Consider the following 17,248-nt stretch of genomic DNA (forward strand, 5'->3'; position numbering starts at 1 on the left):
GAGAGATGAGACAAAGAAAAGGAAAGCAGGAACATGCAAGACTGCACAAGCAATACCTTCTGATACATTTTTAAGAGTACTGAGTCTACTGTTAGAGTGAACTCAGTCCAGGCTTCTGCACTTTAGGCAAGGACATTGTTAGAGATAAAGGAGGTGGAAAGAACTGCCTATACAAACAAATATGCTTAGAAAATTAACAGCACTATAAAGCAAGAGAAATTAGGCAAACAAAAATAAATTCCCATGCTAATGGAAACTTGAAAAATTCTAAGCTCAGACTGTTGACAAAACAATTACTGGGTACATTTTCTAAATGAAGAGAATGGTTAAGTAATATCCTACAGCCCTGCTGCTCTCTAGTTCCTGCACTGGTCCAGCTCCAGAATACCAAAAGGAAAAGGACAGCAGCCAGGCCTACCATTTCGAGTCAGCTTTGGTGTCCTGGAGTTCACAAAGTTCTCTATCTCCAGGTGAATGTCTTTCAAGTCTCCTGTATTATACAAGTGGCGTACCTAAAATGACACACAAAAGCATTTAAGATGATCAACACATGCCATCCACCTCAGATACACACAAAAATAACCAGAAGAGAATAAGGAGACATCCCAAGCTACAAAAAGGAAGATAAGTACATGTAGCTAGCAAAAATCCTACCCAAGAACCTCACATCAGCAAAGATCAGCTCATTGGTGCTAAACAGTCCAGCTGACTGCTGCTGCTCAGTGGATACCAAATTGCAATGACAGACTGCTAGACTGGATTATTGCAAAGAAAATGCACAAGCACACGTAGAAAACACAAATTTATAGGTTTTCCTGTATCATTATATCACAATTAAAATTATAAAAATCAAACATCCCTAAAAAGAAATTTGTTCAAGTACAAAAGCCTACTCTTCACTGATGCAACTGCCTTTAACTGCTTCCATGCTACACACACGTCACTCTCTGTTCCCAAAACACCAAAACACTTCACACAGGTGAAGACCTGAGGAAAGGCACTGCAGATGGCAAGCACTTAGGAGCACCATTTGTGACTCACCTGCTGTGGCCTCAAGAAGTTGACGTTGATATTGGGATATCGAGTGGCAGGATCAATGCTGTAGTGGCTGAAGTTTTTACTCACGTTCTCTGGGGTGGTCTGAGGCAGGAGCCTGTAAATGCTTTCCCTTGGGAAAATAACACAAAAAAAAAAGTTTGGGGTTTTGTTTTGGTTCATCTGTTTTGTTTAGGCTTTGTGGTGGTTTGGAGCCTTTGGTTTGTTTTGGTTGGTTTGAGGTTTTGTTCTGTTTTTAGTTTTTTGTTTTTTTTTCTTTTAAAGATGCATCACTACTACTATGGCTAAGTAAACTCTGGAGAGATAAACATTCAGATCAGAAATCTAACCACTTCAGACATTGCATAGCTAACAATCAGCATAACCATATTAAAATCTGTAATTTAATACGACTTCAGAATTCCAAAGGAAGGAAGAGAACAAGACACTAAGCGAAACTGAAGGGGCTGCTCGGTACAATAAAGACACTGAGACACAGGAAGGGCTCAGGAAGAGGGGGCACCAAGGGGACTGGAGCATTTGTCCTGCGAGGAGAGGCCAAGAGAACGGAGTCTGTCCAGTATGTGGAAGAGAAAGCCCAGGGAAGATCTTACTGCTCTCTGAAGTGGCTAAATGAAAGGTGATGAAGTCTGGCTTCAACAGCAACGTTATTTTCCTCACTGTTTTTTTTTTTTAATTCAAAGAAGTGGAACTTTAAGTATGAATTGTGCCATTGTGCAATTTTAGAAATTATACTATGGTTCCTGATGGTCAGAACCCGCAGTTGCTGAAGTTTAAAATAGGACCTAAAAACTGTTGCTTTTACTCACTCCATCTTCTAATTACCCAAGTTCTGATCTCCAAGAGAGCCCCTTGAGTCACCAAAACCACACTCAGATAAAGCTGATTAACACATCAAGAATGCAATACTTCAGAAGACACAAGATTCTGTTTGGCTTACATGAAACAAAGTGACCAAGGACAACATGAAAGATAGCAGGTCACAGCTTCCTTACAAGGAAATAATAAAAAGTATTTGTAAGATAATAGGAGACAGCAAGAACTGTTGTATCTGGTACTTAAAAGGCACCCACATCTTCATCTGGTTTGCCATTGAAGGGCTGGTGACAGTTAGTCAGGCTCACTTTGTCCATGCAATGTCAATAAGCACCTAAAAAAAGATTCCTCATCTAATCTTTTAAAATTAGGACCAGAAATAGCAACATTTTTTACTCTTCCATATACTTGAGTTTATCAACTCCTTTGAATTTTTTTTAAACTGAATTATACCCTCATGCATTCTTTAAAAACAGTGAGAGTCTGTATCTTCCATTCTGTCTACGTATTTGTACTAAAAGAAACTGTAATCAACGATGAGATGTTGGAGGATTGGATTAGAGCTGTAAATGTATTCACTTTCTCCATTACCTCTCTGCAAGCACTTCCAAAGGACTGGCTCCAAGCGACCAACTTCGTACCATCCAAGCAGAGTCCATTGCAGCCAAAAATCCCCTGGCTATTCCAGTTCCCATTGGCCAAAACGGCTGATATTACACGTTACCAAAGGAAAAAAAAAAGGCAGAGAAAGAAAAAGTATCACTTAGGGAAAATCTTGAAGAAGCATCAAGTACATATTCAGGCAGTAATCTGCTGGGAAATTGTAACTCAGTAATTAGCTTCAAGCTCCACTCCCACTGGGCTAGAGGAAACCAGATGTACAGTGAACAGCTCACGAGCTCTCCCAAAGCCAGTGTCCTTCTATTTCCAACTGTAATTCATAGCCTGGGGTGCCTTAACAGCTTCTCTTCAAGACAGTACTTTTTTAACCAACTACAAAATGCTAACTACTAGCAGGCCTACAGTAGGTTCTGTAGAGAGTCAACAAGAAGCAGATGGAACAGACAGAACTTCAGAAAAAGCTCTGCACACATTTTCTTAAGCGCGATCATTACCACGCTAAAAATTCTGTTTTCCCAACACTCCCACCCTTCCTTCCAACCTCCCACTTTATTCTATAACAAACAGCAGCTCTCCTTAGAGTGCCTCTCTGTCAGGCAGCACGTATCTCAGTGCTGGGTGCAAAGGCTTGTGCTCACTCGGAGCTGGACACGAACCTCCAGGAGGCTGTCCCCGACCAGCGCCACGAGGAGCTGGTGGCCGTTCTGCTCGCGCACCAGGGCCGCGTTCTCCGAGGCGTACATGCACGTGAAGTCAAACATGGCCACGTCGGGCTGCCCGTAGTGGTTGATGGCAAAGTCCAGAGAGGGCAGCTGCTGGTTAGTGGAGAAATCTGCTGCCTCCCTGGCGTAGTTCAGCAAAGCCTCCTGGTCCACGTTCTCCCGGGAGAGCAAGACCTCTGTGTCGGCATGGTCCTGCCAAAACCAGCAAAGTTAAAGTGCCGTGGTCAAACCCACAAGTTTATTTTAAGACTGGTATATATTGAAGCTGGCATTAAAATTCTGACAAATCTACTCATACAAATTTGCCTTCTAACTTCTTTCATTTCTATCTGTGTTAATGCTTCCAGGAGAAAATCTATTGTATTTGCGAGGTGCCCTGTGGCAGGAAGGAGTGATGAATCTGACTCCCTGTTCTCAGAAGGCTAATTCATTACTTTATGATACTAAATTATACTAAAGAATGTGATACTAAACTATACTAAAGAATACAGAAAAGCTACTTACAAAAGGCTAAAAAGATAATAATGAAAACTCGTGACTCTTTCCAGAGCCTCGACAAAGCTTGACCCTGATTGTTTCATTGGTTTCATGTGAATTGTTTTGACTTATTGGCCAATCACCTGTGGGTAAACAATCTCCAAACACATTCCACATGTGAGCACAACACAGGAGAAGCAAATGATATATGAATTTGTTTTCCTTTTTCTCTGAGGCTTCTCAGCTTTCCAGGAGAAAATCCTGGGTGAAGGGATTTTTCAGAATATATGACTGCGAAAAACTATAGATCTTGTATTGCAAACAGTAATCAGTCCTGCTTGCATTGCTGCCTGTGAAAGGGCTAAGAAACTTCTGACCATTTTTCATTCACATAAAATACGGGAATCTCATCTAAACTACTAAATGTTCCTTCAGCATATTTTATCTTAGCATGAGCAAAACTCCCAAATCTACCAAAGGAGACAAACTTGAAAAGGACAGGTTTTGTAACACTTGTCTGATGGTTTAAAATACTTCAGAAGGGTATTAACTGCCTTTTAGAACACAATTACATTCATGTTCTAAAATAACAACTGTAGAAAAACATTCTGTGATAGAGAAAAAGCACATTTTCCTACTTTCATGTTGCCAAAGTAAATTTTCACCACAATTTTAGCTTACAGAGAATACAGGAGAAGTTAATACTCACATGCCGTATCACTCCTTTATCCAGCAAGCTCTGCTTTTTGGCAGTCATGACAAAGTAGTGTGTATCATCTTTGTAGTAGACAATGTTCTCCAAGTCAATGCCTTGTGACAGAGCAAAAGACATGGTAATGAAGGAACAAGTTAGGAGTTATGTGCAACAGCAGTTCTACCAAAAGAAAGTAAATTGAAACTGCATGGTTAGAAAGAGAGAATGCCAAGCAACTTTCTACCATACTCTGGGTGACATTGAAATCTCAACTGTCAACAAAACCATAGCACATTTCACCTGCACAAAGCTACCTCTTTTAAAAACATCCATTGATCATCACTCTAAGGTTTGCATTCAGATGTGGAGTGCCAAAAGAACAACTCTGGATTCATGACCTCTTCCTATTTAGGGCTTTGATTTCCTGAAAACCATAAATTCTCCACTTCTGAATCGAAATGACACACATCACATCTGCTTTGTACAGAAGAACAGCTACAAAAATAGGGAAGTCATATTTCAGAGGCAGCACTGACTGCCTTGCACAAGATGCTTGTTTCTTGATTAAACACACAACTCTGAGCTGTGAAATTGTAATCATAAAAACAAACAGTTTATATTTCACTGGAAATCTGTCAAGTGCTGGCAAACCTGTGGCATCCCGGAGATCCTGGAAGAACTTCTGGTTGAAGATGAAGGCCACGCCGCTGATCTCTTCTACTTTGGCTTCAGCTGTGGTGTTGCGATTGATGAAGTTTGCTGTGATAGCGATTGCAAGTTTTCCACGGAATTCCTTTCGGCGAAACCCTGCAGGAAGGATAAAGTGGAAATGCTGAAAAGCAAACACCTGCAGAGAAGGCTCAGTGTGCCACAGACAGGTGCACTCACAAAGTAAAGGGAGAGAAGGGATTGATGAGCTACAAACTCCTCCAAAGAGGAAAGAGCAATTGCTTCATCAGAAAAGTATTGTTTAGGGAAAAAGCTCCCCACCACCCCATCTCTCACCTGTTCCTGAAGCTGCAATTTCCAACAAAAAGAAAAAAAAAGGATTCTGTGCTACACAGAATAATACTTAACACCTCAGTTCCTACACCTGAATGTAGGAATGACAACACTATTCAACTAAAGAAGAAATGTAGGAAAAGTTATCCAGATCAAAAACTCTTATGTCTTTATTAGTTTAGAGGAAGAAAACAAAGCCCACCCACATCTTTGCTATAAATGGATTGTTACATGGACTTTTAATCTCCCTATCACTTGTCAAATGTCTTTCCAGATGTTGATTGGTGCGTCAAAGGCCACTTTTGTTCTAACAAATTTAAGAATAAGTTCTGTTTGGAGGTGAATCATGAACCATTACCTTCTAAGGTGTTTCTTCTGCCATCCCCTCCAATGATTACTTCAAACTCATACTCAGACACTGGATGGGTTTTGGGATGGACCAGTGCACGCCAACCTATTCCTGTAGATAAACTCCAAGTTAATGACAATATAAATGGCAATAATAATAGAAAAAAAAATATAACTATCAATAAATCCTTCAACACATGATCAGACAAGAAGCTCTGCAGGACAGCTACATTGATGACAGGGCTATTCCTAAACTGTGCAGCAAATCCACATGAATCAGAGGCAGATACAGCTCGGCTAAAACTCCCCTAATTCCTTTAAGGGCCTCTACAACCTTCTTTACTGCCTATAATAATATAACTAATAAGAGGCCAAAATACAAGTAATCTACATCTCCTGTGGTGATCAGAGAACAGGTTTCACAGTGATGCTAAAAGCATAACAAGGATCATTCACCAATATAAATATGCCCAGTGAATGCAAAGAAAGGAGTTGTTTCAAAATATTATCAAAATGTTATGTAATAGCCTTAAGTACTTTAGAAGCAATTACAATTTACCCTGTCTTGGTCTATTCCTGTGTAGTCCTTCTGGTGACTTTGTTTCATACAGTAACTAATTTGGATTTGCCACTAGAAAAAACAAATCCTACTAAAAGTCCAAGCAAAAATGGATTCATAACTATGCTTATTAATGGAGCACGAGGAAAGGACTTAACATCATAAGCAGAGTTAAGGAGTAGGAGCCTGTGTACCCTACCACAACCTCCCCCTTGTCTACTGCCCATTTCAGTGCTACTTGCTTTCATTCTCCTGGTCCTCCGGAGGGTACACGAGGCCCCGGAACTCCACATTGACATGGATCTCTATTCCCAAGATCAAGGCAACCTTCAAAAGGATCAGCTGGAGCTGACGGATACCTGCAAGAAAAAACCAGCAGATTATAAAGAAATAGAAGGAAAAGAAAAGAGCACAAGTGCCATGTGTGTCTGTGTGACCTTACTGATACCCTGGACTTAAAGGCCAGCTGCTACTTTCTTCTTCCCCACGGTGTTCCCAGCACTTCATCCAGGCACCACTAAGAAAATTCTACACAGCTGTAAACCCAGCCCTTTTCAAAGCATAAAAAATAAATTTTTAGTGTTTCAGTCCCCTAATCAGCAACAAGAGTAACAACCAGGACATGAGCTGCAGGAGAGGGAGGGAAGACAGCACAGGCAGGACTGCACTGGTCACAGATGGCAAAGAGCCCCTGGATCAGCCTGGCTGTAATACTGACCTGCACCTCTGGATTAGTGAGGGCACACAAAGCTCCTCACCACCTCTCTCCTCTTCAGGTAACTTTGGCAATGAGAATGAAAATTACAGTGTGCAAACTCAATTAATTTGAAGGAAAACACCTTACTGTCATATTTCAGACACAGAAATGAAAAAATCCTTCACCTAAATACCAAATTTTAGTTGTGCTGATACACAAAAAAAGACAAAATGCATAAATACTGGAAGAATAAAAATAAAAAGACATTAGAAGGAAAAAGCAATCTGCAAGGTTGAAGTTACGAAGAAATCTTTCAGTTTTACCCATTTGTTGCCAAATTAAAAAAAAAAAAAGAGAACACAGACTGGTGGGCAACACCTAGCTGTTCCATGTATAATCAATTTTGGGGAAGAAAAAAAGAAAAGAAAAAGAACTCCTGCTCCACCAAAGCAATCAGCTTTCAAAGAAGATTGATTTAACAGAATATAAAAATCATCAAGATTATTCTCAATTTTAACATATAAACACCTGTTAAATCAAAGTGTGTCTTCATCATTCTTCTGAAAATTAACAAATCCGTAGCTGTTCCTCCTTTCTCCAGACTGAAATTCACAAGAATGTTCAAAAGCATGCACTAATTTTTCCTTACAAGTTGCTCAAGAGAAACAGAACAATGTGGCAGCTGCAGGAATGTATCAGCAAAAACCAGAAAAATTATCCATTAAAAAAAAAAAAAAAAGTGAGCTTTAATTGTACTTTTCAGCGTAGGAAAAAGCTATGCCCTAGGAATGTCTAAGAGATGACAGAGAAACACTGCATGTTTTAATCTCATTACCAGCCCAGAATGCACGGTGCAAAAGTAACGTTGAACTGTAGCAGAAAAATTTGAAAGCAGGGACTGTGTAGGCTGAATTTTCACCCTCTTCCCCCCAGGAAGAAGCAGTGCTGCTGTGTCCAGCCCTGCCTGTACTTACTGATATGGTCTATGGATCCTGCACAGAATTTGCCGTAGAACTTTTTGGCGCCGAGGCCCCTGAGGTCGTGGATGGTGAAGGGCCAGAGGTGCAGCACGTTGTTGCGGGAGAAGGCGTCCCTCTTCTCTATCACCACCACCTTGGCTCCCAGGAAGGACAGGTCGATGGCTGTGCGAAGGCCACAGGGTCCAGCCCCAATGATCAGACACTGCAAAACAACCAGCCCTGAGTAACTGCACCGTCCTTGGAGGAAATGGGGGTTTATTTCTGCAGGAGTGTCCCACAGCTCTTTGTCTGAAACAGAAGCTGAAATTTCAGATCAGTCTCTGTTTCTACCTGCTAAATTCCACCACTGATAAGCAGGAACCATGACCTGAAACTGAAGTATATTGCAGAGCAGTGAAAAGCCTCAGGAAGCAGGCAAGTAAAACTATAAGCTTGCAACCCTTGCTTTAGGAAGAGCTGCCAAGTCATACTCTCCAAGCTACCTAAGTACCTGGAGAACAGTATTACTTCTGAAGGCTTCTCCCTCCCACATCCCACTTTTTTTCCTTAAAAACAAAACAGAAAATCAAAACAACCCCCGAAAAACAAAAACAAAACCAGTGACAAGTTTTCTTCTCATCTTCCAAACACTGAGCTGGCCTTTCTTAAGAATATCTTCAGTAGCATTGCGACAGTTACAGCAGACAAACACAAGACACTGATGTTTTAATAAACACCATCATTTAGAATAACAGAATAAGAGTAGCCAATGCAGAGCACAATAATTTATGCCTTCGGTGGTGCTTTGGGGCTTCTACTACTGCAGCAAAGGAGACTTCAGGGAAGCAGACATCATGTAAACAAAAACTTTGTGTGACCAGACAAATCTTTTCTCCAACCTAACCTTTGTCATATGAAAGGTCTTTCACCTTCTCTTATCTTTTTCCACTCTACTCACAAATACCATCAGATGCTAATAAACAACTTGAGAATGTAAAATACGTGCCTGTCTAGTGTTGAAGTGCCTTCTGAGAACGGAATGATGCAGCAAAATACTCTCAGATTGAAAACCCAAGATAGTCAGGAGACACTTCTCACCCACAGAAAACGAGGTCCACAGAGAAAGTGTTGGTATGTGCAGTCACATAAATACAGTACACAGTCCATCATTATTGTACTTTGATTTCTACCGAGTAAACCAGAGACCTTGTTACAGAGGTGGCTGCTGCTGCTGCCACATCATTCTCTTCCAGATCCTTATGGCTGCACAAGAAAACTCTGAGAAATTCTTAATTATGCCAAAACTTAACTATGAGCCAATGTTTTGATAAACAAGCAATTCCAAAAAGCAAAACTTTGTGTTCAATGGTCATCCCCACCTGACAATTTTTACAGGCTGCCACATTGTCACCATTTACTCACTGGGGCATAAACTCTGCAAGCACCATGAAACTGCAAATGTAAAGCCTGAATGATGGAAAACCAGTTACAGCAGTGATGACATAGCTATTGACATGCAAATTCCACGTAGGACTACTGAATAAGATAAGAAGTCCCATAAATCTGAGGGCAGAGATCCAAGTCTAGAGGAAAGGGAAGGGAATAATAACACCACTGCTGCTTTAGAGGCTTCAGGAACCTGAAAGCATTTGGGACAAAAGGCACACCCAACCTCTGAGCTAATAAATACCTAAATAAAACTGTATATTGAACAGTGTCTATCTTGTAATTAGATATAAGGGATCCTCAGTCAGATCTACTATATTATTCCAATTTTAATATTGCTTTCTTTGCAGGTAAGTGTATTTCCCAAACACCACCTTGTCTTTCTTTTATAAAACTTTTCAGAAAATTAGCTCAGCATGTCATACTTATTCAGGTAATTTTGCTTGGCTCTCAACTACAATCTTCAAAGATCCTGGATTTCAAAAAGCAACAAGAACACACTGATTGGGTGATTTTCATTCTTTGACAAATTTCCACATATAAAATATTTATGATGGAGTACACAGCAGCAAAGGAATTGTACTAAAATCAGACTATTCAAACTCAGATTTCATTAAATTTTAAGCTAGTTGCCTGCAACTTTGTCACAGGAACTTAAAAGGCTTTTTCCTCTCTATCCTTCCTCCCTGCTCTCATAATAGGATGTGGTTAAAAGCACTTAGGTTATGATTAAGATTCTAGATATTCTGAATGTAAAATACTCAGACAAGTAATTTATGGTCAAAGTTGCCTTCTTTTTTAATTCCATAAAAAAACATTAAATTATGTTGTTATAAAACATAAATTCTAAGCACAATTAAAACCAGAAAATATTCTTTTCCGCCTCTAATGCTTCTTCCAGTGTCAGATATCTCATAAAAACCCACCTTCTGGTACTCTCAGTCAGCAGTAACTCCAAGACATGCCAAGTACAGCCAAATAAAGGCAGCTACTGTTATTCCTTGTCCCTTTTCCCCTCAGTGACTCCAAGCAATTGCTGCAATTCCCTGCACTGAAGCTGTCTCACCCCTCAAAAACACTTCTTGCTCAAGATCTTTCAGACAGATTATATGAAGTTTCCAGTAACAACGCCATGGTAATGGAACATCAAATGCAAACTGAAACGCTGTATTCTCTGTATAACCAATGAAGAGAGAGCACCATTTGTAACTATTTACATTTGAACAACCCATCCTGTCCAAGACACTTTCATGAACTCTGATTATCTGAATTCTGGTTAGCCTGGATGCTGGCCATGTGCACAAACTGCCCAACTCCAGGCACAGCACTTCATCCCTGAACAATTTTTTAATGGACAATTAAGAGCTATCCTACAAAGCATGAAAACTTCAGAACTGGTTTATGTTCAAGTGTACAGAAGCCAGGCTTCCTAAAGAAATTACTGACTTCTGTTCTGACATGGATAAAACCCTAATCTTTATTTTAAATTCTATCATCTCCACATGCCCACTTCAATTTCTGTACCTTTTAATCAGCAGTTTGTAAATTACATTAAGCATTAGGAATATAAAGCCAAGTGAGTTAGGAAACATCAAATCACATATGACTCAGTTTTCAAAAGGCCTCTGCTTTAAACAGTTATGATTACCTCTTAGAAGTAAATTTAAACATTTAATGGCAGACACTACTTGGATAGGAAACAAGAAATTAATAGAAATATGTATGAAAAGATAGGAGGAATACATGGTGAAATTTGGTTTAAAAAATACGTTCACTGCAGTCATTTCCCAGTCCCATCACCATGGTCCTTCACACCAACACCAAGTTCTGAGGTTTTTCTCTCACCATTCAATGAGGAACAGTCCCACATGACCTCATGAGCCTCTCTGTTTATCTCACCACCACCCCACCACATGCTACTCCCACAATCACCCTCTTGATCCCAGTTCTCCAACTCCATTCTCACTCTCTTTAACTTGGCTTTGCTGTATGAAATATGTTAAACTTTGGAGGATACAAAATCCCTAGCATGCTCTTCAGTCAAACATCACCCCCAGGATGCTTTACTCCTTTCATCCATTTTCATCCTTTTCTGATGACTTTTGAGCCTCAGTACTCCTCTGGGTCTCCAGTTATTCTTTCAGAGCACCATCTGAAAGACTCTCATTTCTCTCCTTCCTCTCACTGCCAACTTCCCAGGGGTGATCTTCCTCTATAAACTGACTTTGCATCACCTCACCAGAGACACTGGTTTAATCAGCTTTGTCAGAGCTGTCAATTCACAAAACCTCCAGCTCAATAGTTGGCTACTTTTTGGCCAAGCTAAAATCTCTACTTTTCTAACATTTTCTTGCAGCTGCCTAGTTATTAATTCAAACCCAATACAACCAAATGGAGCTCTAACGTCCTTCTAAACTCAGCTCACCAGTTCCTGTGGATACAAATGTCACACTCGATTTTCTGAATGCCTTTCATAGCTGGATGTCACGCTCCACTCACTTCTGGTTTTTCATATGCTCTCACAATCAAGCACTATCCACTTATCTGCCCATTAAATCTGTTCTTTAATGTTTCATCTCTATTATTGAACCAACCTTTTCCACAGTGTTAACAAATACAGTCAGAGCCTAGATGCAAAAATCACTCTTACAGTCTATTATTATAATAAGTTAAAAACCTCTGCATCTCGCTCCTTCCATCTCTTTGTCATAAAAACATAAACCACCTAGCTTCATTTCACAGACTTAAACACCCCAGTTCAGTTCACCCCATTATGTTTCATTCAAAGTAAGAGCAATACCTGAATTTAATGAATGCACAGGGTGATCAGTTTTGCAGAAAATTTAGAATTTTTCTCCCTGAAGCTCATAGCACTTGGAAGACTGATTCCTAAGCATACACAAAACCTATTACATTAATCTTCTGCTAAATCCTTCCTTTCTTATCTCATGTTGCCTGAAAAATGTAAACTTTAACAGTGGTTGGATTTTTGGGGTGCTGAAGCTAACTGCCCACTGTGACTATCAACAGTGCCCAATTGTTTGATTTTCAGAGTTTACCAAGTGTTACTACAGTAATTAATTCTAAATGCCTCCATCCATATGAAAAGGGCCACGGGAAAGTGAAAGACAATAAACAACTAAGAAACTAAATTAACATAACATAATATTCAGTTTGGGGAAAATATAAGTCCACAGGTCTGAAATTACATTCTCTAAACAAGATAAATTTCTCCCTCAATTCTATACTCAATAATTATTTACAAAACCAACCTATTCCATTCACATTTCAGTAAATTATATAAAGAACTGCTTTCAAACTGCACTATCCAAGGAGAGCAGCACATAAATGCCAGCTCACAGTAATTCAGGTTAAAAAAAAAGCAAAATGCTCCGTGTGAGTGTGTGTAAAAGCAGGAATTCCTGCACTAAATACCACACATACCAACCTTTTAAAAAGAATTGATATGAGTTTCCACTCAATGCATATTTTTTTCTTTGAACTTAGAATAAAATTGATCACTTTCTAAATAAAGGGAAACAGTCTGTTTTGCCAAATTGGCAGAAAAGTTCCGTTTTCTTGAGAGAGTCATGAGAATTTTCAAATTAAAACTGGAAATTTCCAAACGTGCATATTTTATATCCTAGACTCCAACAGCACACATTCCTGTGACTGTCAAAATGCAAAGAGGAGTCAACCAAGATTAAATGTTTACCAATTAAGATTTTCCAAGGCATCTATCTATAGGACCCAAGGCACAAAAACTTACATTGTAAGAACTTGCTGGCTGCTCCTCCTGAATAAAATACAAACATTCAGGTGGGCAGTCACATCTGGGGTGACAAAAAGAATTTCTGATTGCCGATCAAATGCTAAAGTTGTGAGGACATTTGGCTTACACCAGGCAATATTCTTCTACAGCCACACCTTTTTGCTGTGTATTCCAGAGGGATTGGGTAGGAGCTGCCTGGACCATGGTGACTGAACCTCTTACCTTCGTGTTGGCGCATGCTTTCCCCTTCTTGTAGTCCTTATGGCTGCCTCTTTTATCCAATTTGGCCCACAAGGCTTTGGCTTTCCAGTAATTGAGCTTGGACTTGAGTTTGTGATAGAAGGAACGATAGTCCTTGGGCTTTAGTTCCAGGTAGTCACAGAGCTCCTGGAAAGCCTTCAGAGTCCCCTTGCAGGTGGAAGCCTGGACAAATCTGTCGAAGAGAACATGAGCCTGGTTCACCTTCTCATTTTTGCTTTCCTCCATGCTTCACACGTGGCAGCTGCCCAGGGGGGCAGCTGTGCTCTTCCAGTCTGCCAGATTTCCTGGTGTTGTTCTGCTGAGCCACTTTCACCTCTGCCTTACAAGCATTATTAACCTACAAAACAAAAAGAAGAAAGCGTAACTAAACTTGCACTTTTTTGTTCTGAAATTTTGTCTAAGTCTGAACTGAGAACCCAGATTCCCAGTTAGTCCTCAGCTGATGCATATCCCAAGGATTTCTACCCAAGCTGATTGAAGAGGAGGCTTCCAGAGTTCACTGAGCCTCACTGCAGACAGCAGCACATCTCACAAATCTCTTAAATGGCAAAATACTTTAACCTGAGCCAGTGCCTTGGAAGTTTTATCAAAACTCATTCTGCATGAAGAGCAGGGAAGTTACAAGTACACAGGCAGATGTTACACCATGCCTGGAAGAGGGCAGAGGTTGTAAAACAGAACAGGCAGACCTGCTATGTTGCAGTTACTGTGTAACACCACAGCAACAGTTATGGGCTGGTGTTAAAAACACTGCTGCCACAAAACACTACAAGAGTCTGTACTCCATCAGAAAAATAAGCTTTAGTGCCTTCATTCTGAAAAGACACATGTCTTTGGTCATGATAAATAGAGATAAGAGAGGATGGCATAGCAGAAGATACGGAGTCCTTGCCAAGACTGGTTTTTGCACAGCGATGCTTACTGTGATCTTAAAAATAAGTTAAACCTGCTAATAGCAATCCATTTCTTAGAAAAATAAGTCAAGGCTGAAAAAAAAGAAGCCTGTGTTTCATAAAGCAATATAAACATTTCCCTTACCTAAAACCTACGCACATAATTCTGTCCATAAATGAGCAGCATAAGAGTGAAACATGGCTGTGCATGATCCCATACTAATTCCTCTATTCTGTGGTTTTTAACTTCTTTTGATATGTAGGTCCATACAAAATTTTAGGTGGTAGCTGGGGTCTACTTTAATCTGCTGGGGCAGAGCTGCTATCATGAGCTCTGCTGCTTGTTCCTGGGATCCCTCAGAAGCAGGCTGAAGATTTGTTTGGATCACGATTAGAGATTTTGTTTAAAGCATAGGTATCTGTTCTTCCTCTCTCTTTTATGTAGAATAAACCTTTTTCTTTCTTTTATACATAACACTAAGTATACTCTAAATTACCCTTCTTGCTGAGAAAGAATAGCTCTGTTTGCCTTCAGATATGAAGGTAGCATGGGAACACATGCACAAACTATGGAAGTGAAAGCACTTCTGAGGTGCTTTTTGCCCTTTGTTTTTTCTTGCAAAGGGTATTAAGGCAAAAAGGAAAATATGTGGACTTGGATAAAACTTTTTAGATTCTCACCAGCTCTTTTCCTGCTTCCAGCAGACAGGAAGCCAAGCCAAACATTACAGCTCATGTCTCTTCCCCTCCCATATGACAGCTCTCCAGTAGTTTATTTGGGCACTCCTGCTTTTCAGCCTAACATGGTATTTATTGTTTATGTTTAGAAACAGCAAAGGAGACCTGGAAACCTTTACATACAGCCACAAACTGGTAGTTTTTAAAAATAAAAGTTCCTACAGAAGTCAAAGTACAACAGTGGGTTATAGTGCAGAATGCAATTCTAGTTTTATTAGGACAACCACCTTACAGGACTCAGTACCCATGAAGCTGTTTTTTCTAACTGGGTGATAGCGATGCCCATGTCCATATCAGTACTGCTCACTAAGCAAATTGGAACTGTTTTCTTTATTTTCCATGTTAATTTCACTGTTGTGAAGCTGGAATTATGCTCCAGACACACACCTCAGGGAAACCACTGCACTGCTACAGAGGGCAAGTCACAGAACCCTAAAATGGTTTGGTTGGGAGACCTTAAAGGTCAAAGTTCCAACACCCCTGTCATAGGCAGGGACACCTCCCACTAGACCAGGCTGCTCAAAGCTCCATCTAATTTGGTCTTGAGCACTTCCAGGGATGGAGCACCCACAGCTTCTCTGGGCAACCTGGGCAAGTGTCTCAGTGCCCTCACAGCAAAGAACTTCTCAATATCCAATCTAAACCTGCCCTATAACAGTTTGAAGCCATTCCTCCTTGTCCTATCACTCATGTCCTTGTTGAAAGACCCCTCCACCTTTCTTCTGGCCCAACCAGGTACTGAAGTCCTGTGTCTCCTCTTTTGTTCTCAAGAAGAATATCATAACAAAACACTCCAACAAAACACCTCTAACACTGAAGGAGCCATTTCAGTGTCTCTGTGTCACACAAACACAATAAAACACCTACAGTCTGAAGTCATATGCCTCATTAATCAAGCTGAATACTCTTATGTTCCCTCCATTTCTTGAACCCCCACTCTACCACCCAAACACTGACTTCACACCAGTGCTTTGGATGACTGAGACTTCTTCAGAAAAAGCAATGAAGTTACATGACCTAAATTATTTAAGTGGAGTCACCATCCAGATCTGTTAGTCCACATTCCACTTCTGATATACCCAGATGTAAGGGCAGCATAGGGATAATTTCTTACTCTTGCTTCTCCCACAGTTTTTCACCAAGGAAGTGAAGCAGCATTGGTTTTGCACTGCTCAAACACCCCAAAGTTAAAACCCAACCTCTTTTTGCCACATTATATCACAGTACAAGCTGGCAATTAATTTGGCTGTAAATAAGAAAACCAGCTGGCTCCATAAACCGGCCCCTGAGTTGAAAGAAAGGATACTCAAGCAATTCTGCTCCATCCTGAACTGCAGACATCTCACAGGTCCAAGAACTGGGTGGTGTCAAGGAACACACCAATAAATGGGTTTTTCAAACCCCCTTTATTAACAAGGATTCATACATAAACTCACTTTTGCCCCATGGACATCAGGGTGTGTGCTGTCCCTGTCTCCAACTGACCCCACAAAACTTGTGGATATTAAATGGAACATCCTTTCACTCTAGGAACTTACTGCTGTGTGTCTGAGGTTTGCCAAGCCAGCAGCCCAACCTGGCAGAACCAGGTCATTTGAGCCAGCACATTCCAAGGGGTACCTTAGCACGGCAGCTCTGCCCAAATCCCATTTCACACAGCCTGGGAAATCAGTTATGCCCACGGGTGAAACACCGAGGCTTCAGTCACCACATTAGGTCACTCCCTAGAACTCTGCATTCCTGATGTAAACACCCTTGGAACCCAAGAGCAACACGTCAGAGAACATGGAAATTACAGGAGGAAAGCAAGGGCAGGCAAGAATTATTTGCTAGGTTTCCAGGGTACTTGTGTGCCTTGCTGGCTGTTCTGCAAGTCTGCAGTATCCTGCATGTTTTGTCTCGAGGCAGCTGATTGCTGACTCAGATGCTCTGTGAATTCCTTGGCTTCGGAGCTGGGCGAGAAAGACAAAGCCGTGGAAAAACGCATGCAAGAACAGCGTTCACGTTGCTATTTACAATAATAGCAGGAGGTTGTCACTGACTCATGGCTCCAAGTACCCTCAGGATCTCCAGTGCTCGCCCAGGACAAAAGAAACCAAAGGAAAACACAGAGATGCAGGCAGTGAATAATTCCAGGTGGTGGTTCCTTCCCACAGTCACCACAGATGCAGGAATATGAATCTTTTA

General features: G+C 40.7%; 1 protein-coding gene across 18 annotated transcripts in view; it reads right to left on the minus strand.

The window, feature by feature from the left end:
• The window catches only part of MICAL3 (microtubule associated monooxygenase, calponin and LIM domain containing 3), a 158,881-nt gene that overhangs the window by 91,970 nt on the left and 49,663 nt on the right, over positions 1–17,248 (minus strand). For all 18 annotated transcript variants that reach the window (XM_064421319.1, XM_064421310.1, XM_064421320.1 and 15 more), the window contains exons 2-11: positions 13,392–13,767; positions 7,967–8,174; positions 6,538–6,654; positions 5,747–5,848; positions 5,038–5,193; positions 4,402–4,502; positions 3,150–3,407; positions 2,464–2,579; positions 1,042–1,168; positions 419–512 (exon numbers count right to left, since the gene is read on the minus strand). In XM_064421319.1, coding sequence (XP_064277389.1) covers positions 419–512; positions 1,042–1,168; positions 2,464–2,579; positions 3,150–3,407; positions 4,402–4,502; positions 5,038–5,193; positions 5,747–5,848; positions 6,538–6,654; positions 7,967–8,174; positions 13,392–13,655 — 1,543 coding nt within the window. In that variant the 5' untranslated portion in view covers positions 13,656–13,767. The remainder of the gene's footprint in view (positions 1–418; positions 513–1,041; positions 1,169–2,463; positions 2,580–3,149; positions 3,408–4,401; positions 4,503–5,037; positions 5,194–5,746; positions 5,849–6,537; positions 6,655–7,966; positions 8,175–13,391; positions 13,768–17,248) is intronic.

This window comes from Passer domesticus, chromosome 5, assembly GCF_036417665.1.
Source record: "Passer domesticus isolate bPasDom1 chromosome 5, bPasDom1.hap1, whole genome shotgun sequence".
NCBI lineage: Eukaryota > Metazoa > Chordata > Aves > Passeriformes > Passeridae > Passer > Passer domesticus.